Source organism: Haliaeetus leucocephalus, unplaced genomic scaffold, assembly GCF_000737465.1.
Source record: "Haliaeetus leucocephalus isolate CR32 unplaced genomic scaffold, Haliaeetus_leucocephalus-4.0 Scaffold646, whole genome shotgun sequence".
In the NCBI taxonomy this organism is placed as follows: Eukaryota; Metazoa; Chordata; class Aves; order Accipitriformes; family Accipitridae; genus Haliaeetus; species Haliaeetus leucocephalus.
The window spans coordinates 4356736-4375837 of record NW_010973082.1 but is presented as its reverse complement, the minus strand read 5'-3'; the positions used below and the strand labels follow the sequence as shown (position 1 = coordinate 4375837).

The window sequence follows — 19102 nt, the reverse complement described above, 5'->3', positions numbered from 1 at the left end:
GTAATGCTTTGGAAGGTATTGTAGCAGACCCATTTGTATGTGGGCTGAGTCAAGCTGGTATAGCTCCCTTTAAGCTCCAGGACAGATCGTGAGATCAGGCCAATAGATACATAAGAGCTCCCAGAGAAAAAGACAGGTTAGTGATGAAGGAGACTAAAAGGAATTGTTTGCCTTTTATGCTTTATTTCTTCTGGACAGAACTTCCCCTTTCTTCTTCAAAAGGAGTCCCGAGACAGACCTTTTTACCCAATCTGTACTTGAATGATGACCCTGTTAGCCTTAGTTCCTGGGTAGTCTTTTGAAGTGAAGTGCATACCTGAGTCTTCTGCTGAACCAGAGCACTGTGAAGAAAGGCTGTTTAATTGTTGAACTCTAATTAGGTAAAAGCAAATTGGGCTTTGCTATTGTCAAGAAAAATCTTTATTTCTCCTTCTGAATCTCCTGACTATGTCATGCAAGGAATACCCAGCACTCCCTCTCTAAAGGAGGAAAGTGCCTTACAACTGTGGCCCAGGCTTAGTAAACCTCACAGACCTGCATAAACTTTTCCCATTGGGCAATTTTTCCTGTCTAATCAAAATGAAGGTAAGAAACTGCAGCTTCAGGGTGGGACTTCTACGAAGGCTAATGAAAATGGACACCAAGATCACAATATCTAGGGCTCTGACACTCCTGGGCAGCTTTGTCGGTTTGGCATTAAACATGTGGAGTATAAAAAGCAAGCAGTCTTCAACTTTGGAGAGTTTGAGGGGCCTTTCACAGCTCAAAGGTCTAGTGAAACCCATGTATTTAATATAGAACATAGAATATTCAGTGGGTTGTTCTTGAGGATTGTGTAGCTGTGTTTTGGGGGGGGGGCTGGGAGAGATTATGCACGATACAGAGGCAGCCCATATTGTTCCCACTGCAAAACACTGAAACCCTTGTTCTGTTCAGCAGCCTTTCATGCAAAGTGCTTTAGATTTCAATAGGTATGAAAGAAATTGAGTATCGTGAAGCTTTTGCACTGAGATGAGGAAGCTCATCCATGGTGTGGACGCAGGATGGATTGGTGGTTTAGATGGGGAATTTGTTTGAAATGACCTGCCAAAAGATCCCTGGTGATGACTGTTCACCACCTTCCTTAATAATAAAGATCTTTAACCTACATATTGTTTCTAATACAGGTACAGGGAGGAGCTAGAGGTAGAATACCTAGCACAAAAGGGAATTGGTGATCCTGAGCAGGCGCTAGTCTCTCACATGTCTGAATTTCATTATGTAAACTAGAGAGAATATTTCAAGAGTAACTTTGAAATGTTGTGTTGCAGCTCATGGAAGCCCTTAAAGAACAGGAGGAGATAAATTACAGATTGCGACAGTATATGGACAAGATAATTTTGGCAATCCTAGACCACAACCCGTCTATCTTGGAAATAAAGAATTGAAGAGAATATGAGAAGGAAGAGCAGCAACTGCCTGATATTTCTGCACATGCCACTGGATCTAAACAACACTCTGATACTGTAAATTAATCTATAAATATATATATACACTACGTTTGAGTGTGGGTGCGCGGGTGTGTTTATATGATGTTTGGTACACTGTTATTTGTCATTGAATTGGCTTGGTTAGACTTTTTCCATGCACTTTCAATACCTGTGATAAGATGGATACTGTATATTAATGTAATAACAATATAACTGGATCATGCTGTTTTAGATACTGGACAAAATGACTCTACCTCTAGTTGTAAAGGTAAAAAAGACAATGGAAACATATGGATGTGGCCCTAACTTTAGGAGCAAGAATTGTTCTTTCGTTCTTCCAGGAATTTGGGTACCGCAAACCAATTAACATACCCAGGTTCAGTTCCTGACTGGTGCTGACTGTGTAATTTCCTATTTGATTTAGTTTTAGTACTTAAACTACACGTAGGATAAAAAAAAAAAAACAAACTTTGGGGAAAAGGAAAGACACAAAGTAAAAGGGAAGAAGAGGAAGATATTGCAGAATTGTTGCTATTTGTGAAAAATCACCATCCACTTGTTTGCCACTGTCAGCACAAAGTGCTTTTTATGTAAGATCACTTTGGAGCCTGCTTTGGGATGCTCTGAGCCAGCCTGCTTTTTAGCGTGTGCACGCGTGTGTATTTTTTTATGTCAGGGTCCCTGTAGCATTGAGGCTAAGAAGCTTTTCAAATCTGTTCCCCTATTTTCAGGGGTTTACCATGGGCCATTAAGATGAATTCTGGGATCCTGCCCCTTCCCCTCACCCTTAATTTTAAAGATTTCACTGAATGAACAAGTTCCAGTTCTTACAAAAAAAAAAAAAAAAAGAAAAAAGAAAAAAAGAAAAATTGCATCAAATAGCTCACTTCAGGGGGAGGAGGAGCAGCAGCCCTTCAAATTACGTGTTGAGTTGCTTTCCCACCCCAGATACTCTACATTCCTTTGAGACTGATATTTTGTGGGCAAGCTGTGGAGAGGACCTGTTGGGTCCTAACACGGTGGAGAGAAGTCTGATGTGGAGTGACTTTTACCTATAGGGCAGTAAAAAGAAAAAGAGCTTGGTCTTGCAGAAGTTACCAATCCGGACTGAGTACTCACATGCATATCTAAAGCTCTGAATAGGGAACACATCCTCATTTAGATGAGCAGTTGTGCAGGTGCTTAACTTTAAATGTGTACTGTGACTGCTCGTAGAAGTCAGTGGGACAGAACATAAGCTTTAAAGTTGAGTGTATGCTTAAATGCTGCCTTAAATAGGGATGGACTTCAATGTGTGCCTGTGTTCTCCTGAGCTGGATTTGTGTACTGTAGGGCTAGGACCTTTTTAATTAATAATGTAGCTTGTATAAGGAGCTTATGGAATTGTTTGGATAGTTGAATCCTTAAAAAAAAATTTTATTCCATCCACTTTTTTAAAAGTAAAAATTTCACACTTTTGATTCACAGCAACTGGTACAGAAAAATAGGCCCAAGTATCTGGCTTTCCCCAATGCATAGAGATGTTTCCGCTGTTGAATACACTCCCCAGAAGAATGTTACAGTAGCAATGACTGTGCTTTTCTGTGTATTTCTTGCTGTTGGCAGTGTCTTGCCCCTAGTATTCTCTTGATGTATCTTGGTGTGTATATGTGATACATTTTTCCTGAATCTGAATACATAAAACATGTATTCAGTTATGGATGTAAATATATATATATTTTTCTGCAATGTCTGTGCTCTTGCCTTCAGTGATGTGTTACTGGAGTGATGGGAACGGGGAGAAGTATTGAAATCAGGTTTTCTTGAAGGCAAGAAAATAAAAACAATTTGTTTCTATGTATCTGCGTTAGGCAGGTGTAAAGTAACTGGAAGGCGAAAGGATCAGAGGAATAACTATGGGACACAACACCCCAGTGCACAAAGATACCTGTAGGACTTCAGTGCTCTGGGAGAAATGGTACAGTCTTGTTCAATCAGTGATGTCTCAGGGCTGGTTTCCTGAGGCTCTAGGGCAACCCGGAGGAAGGGATTTAAAGACGACTACTCTGCCTCTTAGGGATGGTGTGAAATGTCCTGTGCTAAATTGCAGCAGCTTCTGTTTGTGGAGAAGCAGGTGGAACACCATGGACACCCCACACATGCGCCTTTCCCGCCTGCTGCTGCTTCTGGATGTGCCACCTGTAAGGTAGGAGAGGAACAGTTAAGCCAGCTTGGTGCTACCTACAGCTCCCTGCCTACAGGACTCTTTACCTGCACTTTAGTGATGGCATTTCCCTCTGTGTGGTGCTGTCTGTGGGTTGTGCCAAGGACTTTGCTCTTTTTATAGGCCACAGAGAACTGTTTCAAATTGTTGGGTGGCTGTTGCTAGCCTGCTGTGACAAGCAGGGCTGGGTGAGCCAGCAGCCCTGCTACTGGAACTGACTGTGTTTGGTAAGTTACACTTCTGTCCTGCTCTCATGCAGTGGATTTAAAGACACAGGTCAGACTGGTGAATGCATGTTTTCCCCTAAATATTTTTAAGTAAACTGGACTTAGCTTCAAAATTTTAATACTCTAAAACCCATTCCCATTAGGGTAGAACATCAGCAAATGTTGAGGACTATTTCACTGAAAATTATGCTGAGCACTTGGGAAGCAGAGAGCCTGGCGTACTTCACTGAGACCACAGAGCCCATGGACGTGAACAGAAGATGACATGACTGTAGCAATAGCCAAGTTTTTGTGCAGGTAATTATATGTAAGAGGTGAATAGTCACTAATAGTGACAAATAGTCACTACATCTAGCTGAAATCCTGAAAGCGGTATTCTAGCCAAGGGTACCCAGCAGTGGATTTTCTAAAGACTTGCAGGACTTCTTGTTTAGCTCTGTACCCAACTGCTTTAGCATTTAGAAGCTCTTCCTTGCTCCAGTGTTTGCATTTGAAGAGTTGTCTTACCACCATGTTGGTGGTGTTTGTAGCTTTGTTTTATTGCAAAAAGGAGTTATACTTCTGCTCCTGTGGGGCCCTCAGTGTGGTACTGCTTTCTGTTATTGTTCAAATTCATATCCAGATACTTGCTATGTTTGACAGATAATGTTAGTTGGAGGCAAGAGAGGCATTTCACTGGCAAATACATTTTCCTCTAAGGTATTGACCTCTAAAAATACTAATTAGCAGTTGCATTCTTAGACTGAGTAACTACGGTAACTACAGGTATTAGACCAACTTGCCTTGCAGTCCAAGCCTTGGAGAACCCTTCTGTTCCAGAAAAGAAGTCATCATGTTTTATGACATGCGGGTAACTTGGTAATAAGGGATCACTTGATGGGTCACTGGGGCAGGGAGAAGTGTAATCTGATATTGGTATTGCAGAGAATGCATATTGTGACCAAGTGTCAGGCAGACACATTGGCAGAACAGACAAGAGATGCAGGAGATAGGGAGGCACTGGTTTCAGTGTCTATTCTCTGATAAATTTCTTACTTTACTGTGGGCTTCCTTTGTGCTCACAGGCCAGCTGGGGAAGTACAGTCTGCCTCTGTGTCAGTGTTACTGTTGGTGGAACAATGGCTTCACTTCCCTGGGTAAATAACTTCAAACACAGAAATGTGGTATCATCTCATTCTAGCAATACTCAAATGCAGCAAATATTCTTGTGTCAAAACTGTGCTGCTTATTTAACCCTCGGGGATGCAAACACAATCCAAGGTACTGTATCTTGATCTGCTGCTTAGTTCATTCTACTGCAGATTCTGAAAAGCTAAATGATATTCTGGTCAAACCAGTTGCAAACCACTGCAGGTGTTTTTGTACAGTGAAAAAAACCTACTTGCTTCTGACTAGAAGCTGTCCTTTGTCAGGCTAATCCCACACATAAGCTACTGCAGAAAAAACACCTCTTTCAAGACTTGCACTTAAGAGTACCTGAAATGTAGTTTCAAGATTTTTCTGATGCTCGCTGCTTCTCTCCAGACATCAGTCTTCAGCTGCTGTCTAGTTCTGGTTCCAGAGTGCGATGCTGATTCAGAACTACCTTGACATCAAAAGAGTATTTTTCAGCTTTTTTAATAACTTCTGTTAAAGACTCAAGCTGTTTGAGAATTTGTTATGTTTTGAAGTGCAACAGTGACAAAACTGTAACCATCCCATCTATTTTTAAGGAGGTTTTAATATTCAAATTTGTAGCAAGTCTCAAAAAAAATCCAATACACTTTTGCTGCCAACTTCCCTTTTATGGTCTTGGGAGAAATTCAGATGTTTCTCAGCCAGCTCTGTAGGGAGTTGAACACAGCGTTTTTAATTCTCAAAGATGCGTGTATCAACAAATATTTTGCTGTCTGAATGCAGCAATGCTCCATTTACTTTGGTAGAACTGCGTTAGTCTCCAGAGAGGATCTTGGCCTACAGTATTTAGGCTCCCTAATCTGGTTAGTAATTGAGGGCTTGGAAGCTAATATATAAACATACGTTGTGGCCTGCTACATCAGTCACTGTTCAGCAGTCTCTGCATCATAGTGCTGGTGACACGTGATGAATCTAAGAACTAGAATTTACAAATAAACGAATACTTTTTTTCTTCTTTAATGGCAGTGAACATACAGTGGTTTTCTCTTAAAACAAATACTGTATGGTGTGGTCTGAGGGATTTTTTCCAAGGAAGGAAGGAAGTAGCAGCTGATCAAACACTTGCTGAATCAGTGGCTTGGCTTACATTGATTTAAGTGAAAACTTGACTCAAAACTTTAACTGAGCAGTTCCTGGATTGGTTCTGGTGTTAGTAGCAACACTTGTATTCTTGTTATGTCATTTGCTACTCAAGAAACATTGTCAAGAAGGCATGACAAGTGATGTAACACAGCTGATTTTAAAGGACATAACTCCACAGTTGCTGGCGCTTTGTTCCTTTGCAGCATCCTCGGGGTTTTCTCAGTATTTTTCAATTCAAGACATTGATCCAAGGAGCAGTTTGGTGTTGAAGCATGTGGCACGTGTGGGTTTCTTATTTAATGAAACTCTGCATGTACCTTTAGAGTTTGATAAGGATTGCAGTAGGTGTTTGGTCTGAATGCTGTAATCCTGCATAATGCACTGAGAGTTGCTCTGATGTGCAAGAGAGTCATTTCTTTGTGGGATTCTTCCCCAGTATATGTTCTGTTGACATTTACACTCTTGGTCTTGTCCCCTGCTGCTGTGCCCGCTGTCAGAGTGTCTGCGTGCCTCGGGGCAGCCACTTTGAGCAGATGGGAGGGACAAACATAATATTCTTGGCTTCAGTACGGCTTTAGCTACTGAGATGAGAATTTTAGCCCTGTCTTTATACCAGGCCAGTCCTGTCCACATCTTTTGTGTGGTCCTGAAAACAAGTTGTGTCCCATCTACATGACAAAATGTTATAGCTGATTCTCATGATATGCGAGCAAGTAGGGTGAATAAGCCTGAAGTCCATCCAGGTGAGGGATCATTGGGATGTCCCCATTAAGTTTTGCCTTGATTCTATATAGCTGTCCAATTGCATATGCTGTACTTACTGTGTTTGCAAGGCGCGACACAGCCCTACTAGCTTAGCCTAGCAAGCATACCTTATACATAATGATAGCAGCCCATTAAGTTAGAAAATCTGCAACTAGGGTCCCTGTACCATAGTTTGCCACAGTGTGGAGCCAGCTGACAGTGCTACATTGTGTTCCATACATTTTTTTTTTTTTTAGCTTACTGGCCTAAGTCTCAAAGTTTTGATCAACTGGGAGTAGTACCTATTCAAACATACAATTAGAGAGAGATTGCTATTTACTTAAGCTTTACACCTAATGAAAACATACATTAACAAACATGGACTTCTATTTAACAAACATATATATAATTTACATGTTTCTTTCCCAAATTAAGTAAAGGTGGCCCGTTCACCTATGTCAAAACCAGTAGTTATTTTCCACTTTAGCAAAATAGATGACAATTCCGATTAAAATATTTGATGTCCAATTAAAGATAAATGACGCATCATGACTGCGAGTTCCTCTTATCCGTCCCTACCTTTATCCTTTACCAAGGATGATCCTTCTGATTACCCCAGGGGCTAACCCTAATCCTAGTCGTCATAAGACAGTTTAGTTGTACCCTTGATGATGTAAGAAAAAGGATAGAAACAGACTTTATTGGGAAAGATAAACAGTACAACTACAATCACTACTATCTACTACAGTAAAATTACGACAATCATATATTAAGTTCTTACAATGGTTCTTGATTGACTCATAAATATATACATAATATCTACCGAGGTAAATAATGCTTTGTTTAATAAATAACAAGCAACCTTTTCTTGCCGGGAATTGGAGAGTCCCAATGTTTTTAACACTTTGTAATTGCCTCAATACCATTTTCCACGCGCTCCCACGGGAAATCCCTTGAACTTAATATCCTTTGCATTTGTCAGTTCCTGAATTTGATCTTTGAGGTGTTGGTGTTTCCTTACTTTCTCTGCCGCCATGTCTGCCAGTGATGTTGATTTACTTTCGTTTAGAATTGTGATGTCCACAACTAGCGCTTGATCCCCCTTAATGAATACGAGATCAGGTTTATGTAGCTAATTTTGTTTATCTTTTAGCATAGGCTCTTGGAATGTTATCCAAACTTTCTTTTTGGCTTCCCTTATTAGTATTTCACATAGTTGGTTATGTCTTTTTATTCTGGTATCTTGTACCATGGGACAGTATCCGATGGTATGTGCTGCACATGTTTCATTCTCAGCTTGGCAATGTCAAAAAGCCTTAACTTGTGACTCTTGTCTTCCCCTTGCTAGGAATTCCCTTGTGGGATACACGTTTGCTCTTAATTGTAGTGCAGTGATGAGTTTTCGGTGGGGAATGCCTCTATAATGTTCAATCCAGCTGTTACTGATTTTATCCTCTTCAAAGTTGGTAATTCCATGGCCCTGGGATAGCAGCTTGGTCCAATTAATAAACTCTTGTTTTCTCCAGTTACACAGTTTAGGAAAGATAGGTTTTGGAGCTGGTAACTCCCATTCTGAAGATGGTTCATCATCGCCCAATTCCTCTGATATTAACATAACCGCCTTTGGGTCCCAAATAAATGGAATTTTATTCTTGTCTCCTCCAGCTATAACCCATAATTTTTCAAATTCTTTTTCGAGCCCCACTTGTTTTACAATTGTTCTTGTTGTTTCATCCAAAGACTGTGCAATTCTATGCAGTCTTGAGGCTTGTACACCAGGGATCAGACCAGAGAGTCTGGTAATACCTAAACCTCCATCACACATGCTGGAATATAGGATGGCATCGCATCACAGGTACTTGCTGGTAGATGTAGCCGTTTCTTGACCGCTGTTCGAATTGCAAGGTCAAGTGTTTCTAGGTACATTACTTTTACATCAGCTTGGTCTGCTAAGTAGATCAATCGTGGGATAGTATATCCCTTCAAGATGTCTACCTTCTGAAGTGGTTTCAAAGAAGCTTCTCCTATCTGTTGTAACCAATCCTTTATTTTCTCTGGTAGTTCTGGTTTTGATATTCCAGTCCATGGGTAGTACATAGTCCCAAGTACTTTTCAGAAATACCAGGTTCAATCATATTAAGGAGGGTGCCATTAATTAGCCACAGAGGACAGTCATTGATTGTATATGAGTCCTGTGTAGGTTGAATATAAAAAACATGGCATTTCTCCCCCTGTGTCTTGAGGCCTGTCAAGTCACAGAAGACCTCTAAGATTTTAAAATTCTTCTGCATTCCGTCCCATGATCCACTCAACAGTACTAAGTCATCTGCAAAAGCCATGGTTGTTACATGTTTCAAGCAGTGTTGGAATCCATTTCCCTCTTCCTCTAACTTGCAGAGTAGGGGATCCACAGATCAGTTAAATAACAATGGAGACATTGGATCACCTTGTTTCACACCAATCTGAATCCCAGTAGGACCCAACTGCTCATTCCTCATATTAATACGAGTATTGATGTTTCGATACAGATTCATAATCAGGGTGATAATATGATTGTCCACACCCTTTTGTCTCAGAGCCATAATGATGTGAGAATGGCTCATGGTGTCGAAGGCTTTGGCTAGGTCAATGAAAACTGCTCCTGGGGTCGATGTTCTTTCTTGGCATTCTTAATCAAAAGTTGTAATAATTTTAAATTTTCTGCACACCCTGCTGATCTAATAAATCCCCTTTGTCGTGGATTAACGGGGCACGCCTTAGTCACTCTTGCTGTCAGGATCCTTGAGAATAATCTCAAGATAATTGATCCGATGGTAATTGGTTGCCAAGTATTGATGTCCTTCTGGCACTCTGGCAAGGATGATTTTGATATTAACATAGTCTGACATTCTTTTACCACGTCTGGTACCGTGCCAGATACCAATCACAGATTGAATAGCTCCATCATTTGGGTAAAGTGAGGGTCTATCTTGGTGATATCCCTCAAGCTTAGTCCATCTGGTCCTGGCGCTGTGTTCTTGTTCATCTCTGTGATAGTTTTAGAGATTTCTTTCACCGCGATCATGGCTTTGAATGCCGAGTTGTCCGCCTGACCGATGGTTCTGAAAGCACCCAGGCCCTTGAATGTTACTGGCAATTCCCACCTCGACTTGAACACCTCTTGTACCTCATCTTGTGGGATACTGCACCTCAGGGATTCCACATCATCCAGGATGATACCGGCAAGTTTCCCTCTATCCTGGTAAAACAGCTGCTGGAATCATAGGAATTGCCCCTGCTTTACAGCTCTCTTCTTCATCCACTCCTTTGGTGGTTCCAAAGTATGAGCTTTCCGGGCCATTTGATGCTGTTTACCTTGGCTTGTTTTCAACTCAGTGGACTTCATGAACAGGCATAAATAGCAATCCTCAATCACCTCATCAACTAGTGTTGAAGGAGCATCTTTCCCTTCAATCACCTTTTCAAAGATTCCCTGAAGAATGGGTAGTTTTTCAGATGTTAACCATTCAGAGATTACCCTCCAATAATGAGACCTCAGTCCTCCATCCACCTGCGGTCCAATGTTTGCAAGATGTTCCCCCTCTTTTCTAGCTGTTTCTTCCACTCTTGATCTTTTTCCCTTTTCACCAGGCTCTTATGAAGACCCCTTCTTTTATCACTTATCTGTTTGGTTGTTTTTGATGGAATATATTCTGCAATCAACTTCATGATGTTTTTACTTCCCTCATGCTGTTTATCCAACTTCTTCAATAACTCCACCTCCTTTTCCATCCCTCACTGCTGATATACCCCTCTGGCAGTACCCACTTTAGGGCAAATGGCAGCAATCCACTCAACATTTGTCATAACTGGATGGGCCAAGCGCTTATGTTGCCCCAGGCCAATTTTTCATCTCAGATGTCCTCTCGCATTCCTCACATTTCCAACCCTTCACAGGGGCAGCTTCCACAACCCCCTTCCACTTCAGAAAATGGCAGGCAATACTATGGTGTTTCACATTAGTTCTCCCACGCTGAGCACATTGGAACGAGATCTTTTTCTTCCCATGTGCTCTCTTTAGAAGTTCAATCAAACCCGATGTTTTTCCTATCCTGTTTCCACAGCATGGACAACATGGATTTTTGTCAGGGATCTTTACCACCGGTATACCCCCAGTTGGCAAGTCACCTCTGGGGCCCAGGACAGGGGTCGATAGCAATAGTAAAAGTCCTAGCCATGGCTCCAGGAGGTAGGAGTTCCCCCTCCTTTTCACTCTCTTTCTCCTGTAGAGATGAACCGATAACATTGCCCTGAGGCTCAAGGAGACAGGTAGCTCATATACCTCTGGTAACATGGCCAGATTGTCAGTCAAAGCAGAAGAATGCTGGCACTCTAAACCAGTCACCTCTGAGTTGACAGACTCCAATCCCCTCAAATCAAACCTCGCCTCCAGCAGCTTCTCATGGTCTTTGATGGTACGAATGACCACACTGTCTCGCAAGTCCAAAGGACTTGTTTGTGTGGCCACCGATACGAATGCAATTTGCATTGGCCGACCCATTTTCCCAATCCAAGATTGAGGGTAAGTATAAGCCGGACAGCACCACCCTCAAGGGCCATCAGACCTGGGCACAGGTGTTGGGCAACAATAGAGAATCAGTGCCAGAAACCTGTTTCACCTTAGGAAAAGTACTATCCAGTGGTTGGTGGAGACAGTCAATAGGGAGGAAGGAGCCATAATTCCCACTCTGGGCAGAGATCATCTTGGTTACCCTGAAGTGCATCCAGTGGGACCACATGCAGGTGTGACCTCTGCAGCTCTGCCCAGTTAGTAACTATGATCCCATCTTAAGACAGTCATAGTTACTCCCATAGTTTGGACACCTACCCCAAGAATCTGTATTTCTTTTTTATGTAGATGTTGTAAGTGGTGCAGCTGTGACATCTGAGCTGTCAGCTTTCGCATCACCATTCTCAGCAGAGTGACATTCATCCTGGCAACCTTCCATAAAGCCCATTGTGCCCTGGCAAAGGGCATGGAGGTGATTGTTCTGGCAGACACATGTTCAATGTGCAGACGGTAAGGGGTGCAGGAGGGCTGCACTTACTCTTCCACCCAGACAGTTGGAACAGTGATCTTCTTACACTACCCAACATCAGCCCCATTTTATTTAATACCTTACCCATAGCTAAATTATTCTGGCTTTGGAGAAAGGAAGTCAGAAGGGGAACCAAGAGTTTTATATCATGTGAACACTTTAGTATGCTACAGGGCAGTAAATGTTGCACTGACGGTATGTTTAAATACTGAGATATTTTGAGAATTACTGTAAAATCGTTGTGGGAGCCATTTGGTTTGCTTTGTTGCACAGACCGTACTTATATTTTTTGCATGGTTACATATTTTAGTACTTGTGCCTTTTACTTCTCTGTTAATACATTTTATTTTCACATTTTATCTCCTATTCCGGGCACTTTTGATACACACTTTTTTCATTTTATCTTCATCTCTGGTTTTCATGTGATGTACATGTGTATATATAAAATAGATCAGATTTGTATTCATGTGCCTCTGAGATGTAAAAAATACTCATTTTGTACAGGTTTTTTTAGAAGCACTAGGTCATGGTCTAAATTATGTAGCAAAGGAAATCTAACATAATTAGCAGTTCTTTGTCTTCTTTTAGAAATGTTGTGTCAGATGGCTGGTCTCTTTTATAAGGCAATGTCACACACACGCTCCCCAGATTTATTGTTCTAGTATCGTTATGAGACCAATTCTATCCACTTGTTGGTTTCAGTTAATTCAAAATAATAAAACACCTAACTAAATGTAACGGTCCTGACTTGACAGTTACAGTTTTTATTCACACTAAAGCCAATTTGCTTCTTTTTATACTTGAAATGGACACCAGACCAAAATCTCATTTGAACACGTTGCCCATTTCACGTTAACTTCAGTTCTGGGATTATTTTTGTGGGAGTGGGCAAGTGATTTACTTTGCCCATTGAAATGGAAAGAGAAATAGCATTACCAATTCATAGACTCTCCCTCTTAGAGAGGGTAAAATGTTTTAGATTACTTCTGTTCCCTCCCTGACTTCTGTGGCAGCTTTTGCTAAGGACAGACCCTGGACCTGCATGACTGGAGATTGTCCTCTTGCAGATGTGAGAAATTGGGTGTCTCGCTTTTCACATTTTGGCAACTATGGAATAAACTCCCTCGCTTGGTGTTTGTAGCACAGCACTCTCCTGCAGCATTTGGGAAGCTAAATAGATGTTGTGAGACTGGGCCATCTGTAATTCTGGCAACCGGGGCCGGTCCTAGAAGTGTTCTTCCCTCCCACCAACCTCTTCTTGAGTTGGTGCTTTCATTTCTTGAGTGTTGACCCCCTCATCTGGTGAGATGCATGAATTGTTCCCTCTCTCACACCTTGTGGTTTATCAATACCCAGTCACCAGCCCCTGGACACAGTGAGATAATAAATTGTGGTAAGTCACAAGAAAGAAATCATCAATATCCCCTAAATCTCCCAAAACACAAAGTTTTGATCTATAAAATAATATGTTCCATTCTCATGGAGCAGAATTTTTTTTAACTGAATTTGGTACCCACTTGACAGATTATAAAGCTGCCTTAGAAGCAAGGAGGTGGTTTTATTTTTTACTTCAAAGGCTGCTTGGTATGAAAATGAGCAAAGTCCACTTGCTCCATTGTTACTAAAAAAAAACTGAAAAAAAGCAGCCGACAAAAGTGGCATATGACTATTTTTAATCTCGTTCTGTAACTTACAACACAAAAGTGAAGTGATGTCAGTACTGTTGCAATGTGCCATTACACTATTTTCTCTGTATTTTCTTGGAATACTTTCTGGGGACAATAAAGCTGTTCTTGCTAATGTGGATCCTTTCAGGTAGCTGTAATGTACAATCAGATATGTAAATAAATTATTTGCTTTCCCTGCATGACTAAAACGTTGTCTGTAGTGGGTGACTGATTCTATGTCCCTCCTTACCCTGCATCCCCAGCACACGCAGTGTATACCCAAGTCTACTTCTGTACTTCATTTAAAGAAGGATCGTACAGTTCTGCTCTCGCCTGCCCACATGCCAACTTCATTAGCTTTGGCCGAGTTACACGGATGTCACTAGGGACTGAGTTTGTCTCAGTACGTGCCTTATCTGACAGCCACAACTATGTTAAATTTCCAAGAGCTTTGTGGAGTACATAGTGCCGAAGCTTCAAGGGACCGACCCATTAATCTCTCCACCCATAGCGCTCCCCTTCTCAGCTGATGGGAACTCCAGCTGAGAGCTGTTTGCAGGATTTGGAGCCAGTTTTTTAATCTGACTTAAATATAATTATTTACTGACCCTTGTGGCTAACGAGCATGTGCTTCGACTACTTTCCTGGGGAGCAGCGAGCTGCCGTGGGGAGGGCACAGCCTGAAGCCGTGTCCTTGAGAGAGTCTGGTGCCGGTCTGACCACAGGGCACTGGAGAGAGGAGGTTCACAGTTAAAGGCGACCGTTTTCCCCCTGCTCACCCGTGCCAGGGAGAGGCCTGAGGGAAAGCTCTGCCATGGGGTGACCTGGCACCAGCCTGCCCATTGCCAAGCCCCCAGGGGCGGCTGGGGCTCCCAGCTGGGCTTGGACAAGCCCTCCTAGGATGGGACAGCAAAGTTTGTCCGTGAGGGGTCAGGGCAGCAGCGGGAAACCTCGGGCAGCGGCTGGGAGCTGGGACCCATCACCAGTGCAGCGTGTGGAGGCAGTGGGGACCAAAGGAGACCCTCGGTCCCGTGTGGGTGCAGACCGTGACCCGCCATCCCCAGAGAAACAGGCCCTGTGTGAGGCAGGAAGGCAGAGGACACACCGGTGCCTGTGGGGCCCCCTCGACCAATGCTCTGAGGTAATTTTTTTTTTATCTCCTCCTCTTTGAGCTGCCAGACCTGCTGGCTTCTTCTCTGGTCTTTATTTTAACTGCTAGAGCAAAAAAATAACCTAGTAAGTGACTAGCTGTTTAGGTTTAAGGCTACTTTTTGCAAGAGTCTGTGTGGGGTGAGGGGAGGGTGCTGCGGGCACGGTCACCTCAGGGACAGCCGGCCCCGGGGCTGCTGTCTGTGGGCTCCATTACCAAAAAGATGGGTTCATTAGTTTGGGAAAACGCTGTTGATAGAGGGGCAGCTACAGTCAGCCTGCAGAGGTGCTGGGTGCTTCTTACTGGGAAAAAATGGGGCCTTTCTGTGGTGTGTTGGGGAGACTCCTGGAGTGAAGCATCTCCTCAAGCAGCCCTGTGCAGCCCTCTGCCCCGTCCTACCTGCCCGGCAGCCTGTCAGAGGGACACCATCAGAGTTAGCCTGGAAATGCCAGCAAAGCCCACGCTGACATGGCTGCAGGGTGCAGATGGCTCACAGCTGTGCTTCCACAGCCGGGGGGGGGGGGGGGTGGGGGGTTTAAAGTTTACCTCCTGCAAAGCTACCGCTCCCACCCCCAGCCTGCTGCTTCATTAGGTGTCACTTGTGCCCTTGATGTAAAAAAAGTGACCATTTTGCACCTGTGTGAGTGACGGTGAAGGGTGTAAAGCCAGAGAACTGGGCCTGTGGCGTAGTATGTAAAATCTGAAGTGGAGTCTAATGTGATAAGTTCTCTGCCTCCAGCTGGGCTCAAAGCAAGGGGGAAAGGGAGTTTTGAAAAGACTTCACTGATCAGTTCAAGCTTTGCAGGGCAAACATTTTCCTTTAAAAAGCATTTTGATGATCTTCAAGTGATCATAGTGTGCAAACTGCTTTGTTTGGCTGTCAGCAGTCTTTAAATCTGGTATGTGTCTTTTACAGTATCATCCCATGTGGTTGCTGGGCAGCTTTTCTCCCAGTGGGTACAGATATTTGGGGAATCAGAGCAAAGACAGTGTATGAATAACCCATGGAGCAACTTACCTGCATGTTATCTTCTCAGGCTTCTCCATTCCCAGATTCCTCACAGCAAAGATTTGTTGGATATTCAGATTTATAACAGCAGGCTCAAAGAAAACTACCTGCTGTGTATGCTAAACCACTTCACCAGAGAGACACGGAGCAGTTTTGTTCCCAAATCTCAGCAGCTCAGGCTAACATGCTGTACTACTGACCTACTTCCAGATCAATTACTCACTGGTACGCAAGAAAGACACACTGGGAAAGTAAATCAGCTGTTACTGTGGGGATAGGAATGCATCAACACTATGTATCACAAAGTCTGTAATAGTTTCTAACAAATGATGCTGTTCTTACTGGGCTGGGGAGAGCCGAGACCCTTGGGTCCTTTTGCAACCAGGAATTAAAGCTCAGAACTCCCTGGGAAGTGATTGTTATCTTGCTCTTATCTTTTGGGGGAAGGGAGGAGGGAAAGAGGGTTTGAAGCCAGAGGTTAAATGAGGCAGTAGCAGAGTAGGAAATAGATTGCAGGAGTTCTGACTCCTGAAAACTTGGACGGTGGCAAGGAGAGCCGTTAGAAAGAGGAAATACATCGTGTGAGCACTGAGTGAGTACACTGGCCAACTCCTGTAGTCAGGCAGCAGGCTCTGATCTTCTCATGTTGTCTTGGCAGACACATTTTGTTCAGCATAGCAGTCTCAAAGCTGTGACTTTGATCCTTTCCCTTGCTCTGTTTGCTGTTCTTGATGGCCCACGTTACAACGTTTTCCTGCATCTCTGATGGCAGACAGGGGTCTGGGATATGTCACCCCACTCTAAATGTCTTTTGACCCATGTAATGCAGCAGGGACTCTCTTAGCTTGCATAACTTGGGGCAAGTTTTGTCCTTGGAGCCAGCTGCTTTTTGGACACAAAAAAGAGGTTAGAGCATATGACTAGTAAATTGAAGATTGTCCCAGATGTATAACCATAATTATTTGGGTTAATGGTGATTTTAAAACAACTTTGCAGTATAATGTGTAAGCATGTTTTCTGGCACAGCACTTTTAAACCCTTATTCCCTCACAACGAGATCTTTGTGCCTTAGCTTGCTAACAGACAAGGTAGTTAATGTTTTGATGCAATAGCACATAACATAAGGCTTACAAGTCACACTACAGACTGTTTCTGAAAAGAAAGACAGAAGACCTGGGCTGTGGCACCAAATGAGGTAGATGGAATTTAGCTGCTGAAAGGCTGCGCTCACTCTTTCCCTCTTCTACTGTAACACAAGCAAATTGCAGGTTGTGTTTTATGAAACGCTGTCTCTCTTGGCCACTGTGTGGCTTTTCTTAATGTGCTCAGGCTCTTATTTAAAACCTGAACGGTCACTGGGCAGGGTTGCTCTCAGCCCTTCAGTAATCCTCTGGTCTGCCTGAGCACTTGTCCTGTGTGACAGAGAAATAACCCTCAACCAAGCCTGTCCTTTAGCCTCTTGGATTGAAGTGCGGATTAAGGAGCCGAGCTCTGCCCGTGCAAAGCAATGATTTTGGGGAGCTGCCATGAAGAAAAGCAGCAGCAGCAGAGGAGTTTGCTTTCATTTGTGGAAATACTGCGTAAGCAGCAGGGCTGGGTGGTAGGTGCAGCGGAGGTGTTCCCCCCCCCAGCAGAGAATGGACGGGCTCTTGGCTGCCAGAGCAGAGGAGGGAGGAGGAGCACTGCCAGGGCTGCCATGTGCAGAGGGATGTGGTTAAACACCGGCCACCTGAAACGCAAAGTCCAGGGCTGCGGAGGGTGCAGGACGTGGCTGAAAAACAGCCGCGAGTTCTGCAACCCCAACAGCTCCTGCCATCCTGCTGTTTTCGGCTAAGTTACTCTCTGCATCGCTGGGGTGCTGGCTTCCCAAGCAGTTGTAGCATCAAAAACGTAAGCCTTAGCATCAGAGACCTGCTTGGAAATATTTGGCACAGAATTTGTATTAAGATCGAAAAACAGGACTTACCCTTAGGAAAGCAACTGTTCCTCTTTGGAATGAGCTGTTCAGACCTCACGTTTTATTTATTTGTGCAAGGAGCACATTGCAAATGCAGTATGCGTTCTTGTAACAAAGGTTGTGTAACTCGGATCTGATTAAACAGGCAGAGGTGCCTGGTTACAAATTCATAGGTATAAAGTAAAGAGAGGGATTATATTATGTCAGACTGGTAGTAGGTTCTAACTGTGCCTGGATTTTTTAGTTTTCCTTTTGTTTGTTTGGTTTGGTTTGTGTTTTCCAGGAGGAGTACGTAAGCCAAAAATTACCAGATTACTTTCTGCTGCGCAGCAATGGTTGAAAACTAGAAACCAGAATGAAAAATTTCAATGCAAAGCTAAATAATGGTTCAAAACCACATCCTTCAAATTTTTCCCTCCTGCCCTACAGCTAGCGGTGATAAAAATGAGAGCTGATTCATTTCTTGGGTTTTAACCAAGCATTAGCCATAGGACTAAATATTTGGTAGCTGGAAGCCCAAAAGAGGAAATATTAATAATGTAGTATTGTATTTGTGATTTATGCTCTTATGATTTTACTATGTAAACAGAAGTTAATGGGATTGAAGTAAAATGTGAAAATTGAGTTTGAATATCAGGAAACACTTCCTGACACAAACCCATGTTAGATCGCCTGATATTGTCCCAAGGGAAGGGGTGGAAACGGTGTTCTTGCTTGGCACACAGAGAGCGATGGGAGGCAGCCTGCTGCGGCAATGGCAGGGCCGTGCCCGGAGAGCCCCAGCCAGGTCCTTGTGTCTCGCGTGGGGAGGTTGTGTCCCACGGCAGGACGGTCCTGCGAGCAGGGCTTGCTCCCACTGCTCTTGCTTTGCGGGGGGGGGAAGCCTCCCTCTCCCCGAAACTGGGAGACGGGGCCAGCAGCGCCTCTCGTTAGCAGGTGCCAGACACTGGAGAGCAACAGGGCTGCGTGTGTAAGCTTAGCGGTAGGGTTTTCTTCGTACGAAATAGCTTCCGTTTGTCTCCTTGGGCAGCTCCCGGTGTTTCCGCAGCGACGCGCAGCTTCGCTCTGCCACGAGAAACATCAGGCGCTGCGAACGAGGAGAAAGAAAAACCAACGTTCACCAGCGATTTCACGGTCTTCTCCGAGCGAGAGCGCTGCTGCCCTGGCCGGGGACCCGAGGGAAGGGTCAGCCGCGGGGAGCGCTGCCCGGGTGGCCGGAGCACGAACGGGACCCTGAGGCGTCTCGCTCCGGGGAGACGGGGCCAGGGGGACCGCCGAGCTCTGCAGGCGGGGAAGGGGCCCGGCCACCGCTCCCCGGGGGACGCGCTGCCCTGCACGA

General features: G+C 43.8%; 1 protein-coding gene across 1 annotated transcript in view; it reads left to right on the top strand.

Moving 5' to 3' along the window:
- Positions 1–2311, top strand: part of RAB11FIP4 (RAB11 family interacting protein 4 (class II)) — a 127428-nt gene extending 125117 nt beyond the window's left edge. The window contains exon 15 of the mRNA XM_010578745.1: positions 1311–2311. Coding sequence (XP_010577047.1) covers positions 1311–1427 — 117 coding nt within the window. The 3' untranslated portion in view covers positions 1428–2311. The remainder of the gene's footprint in view (positions 1–1310) is intronic.
- The last annotated feature ends 16791 nt before the right edge of the window (positions 2312–19102 follow it).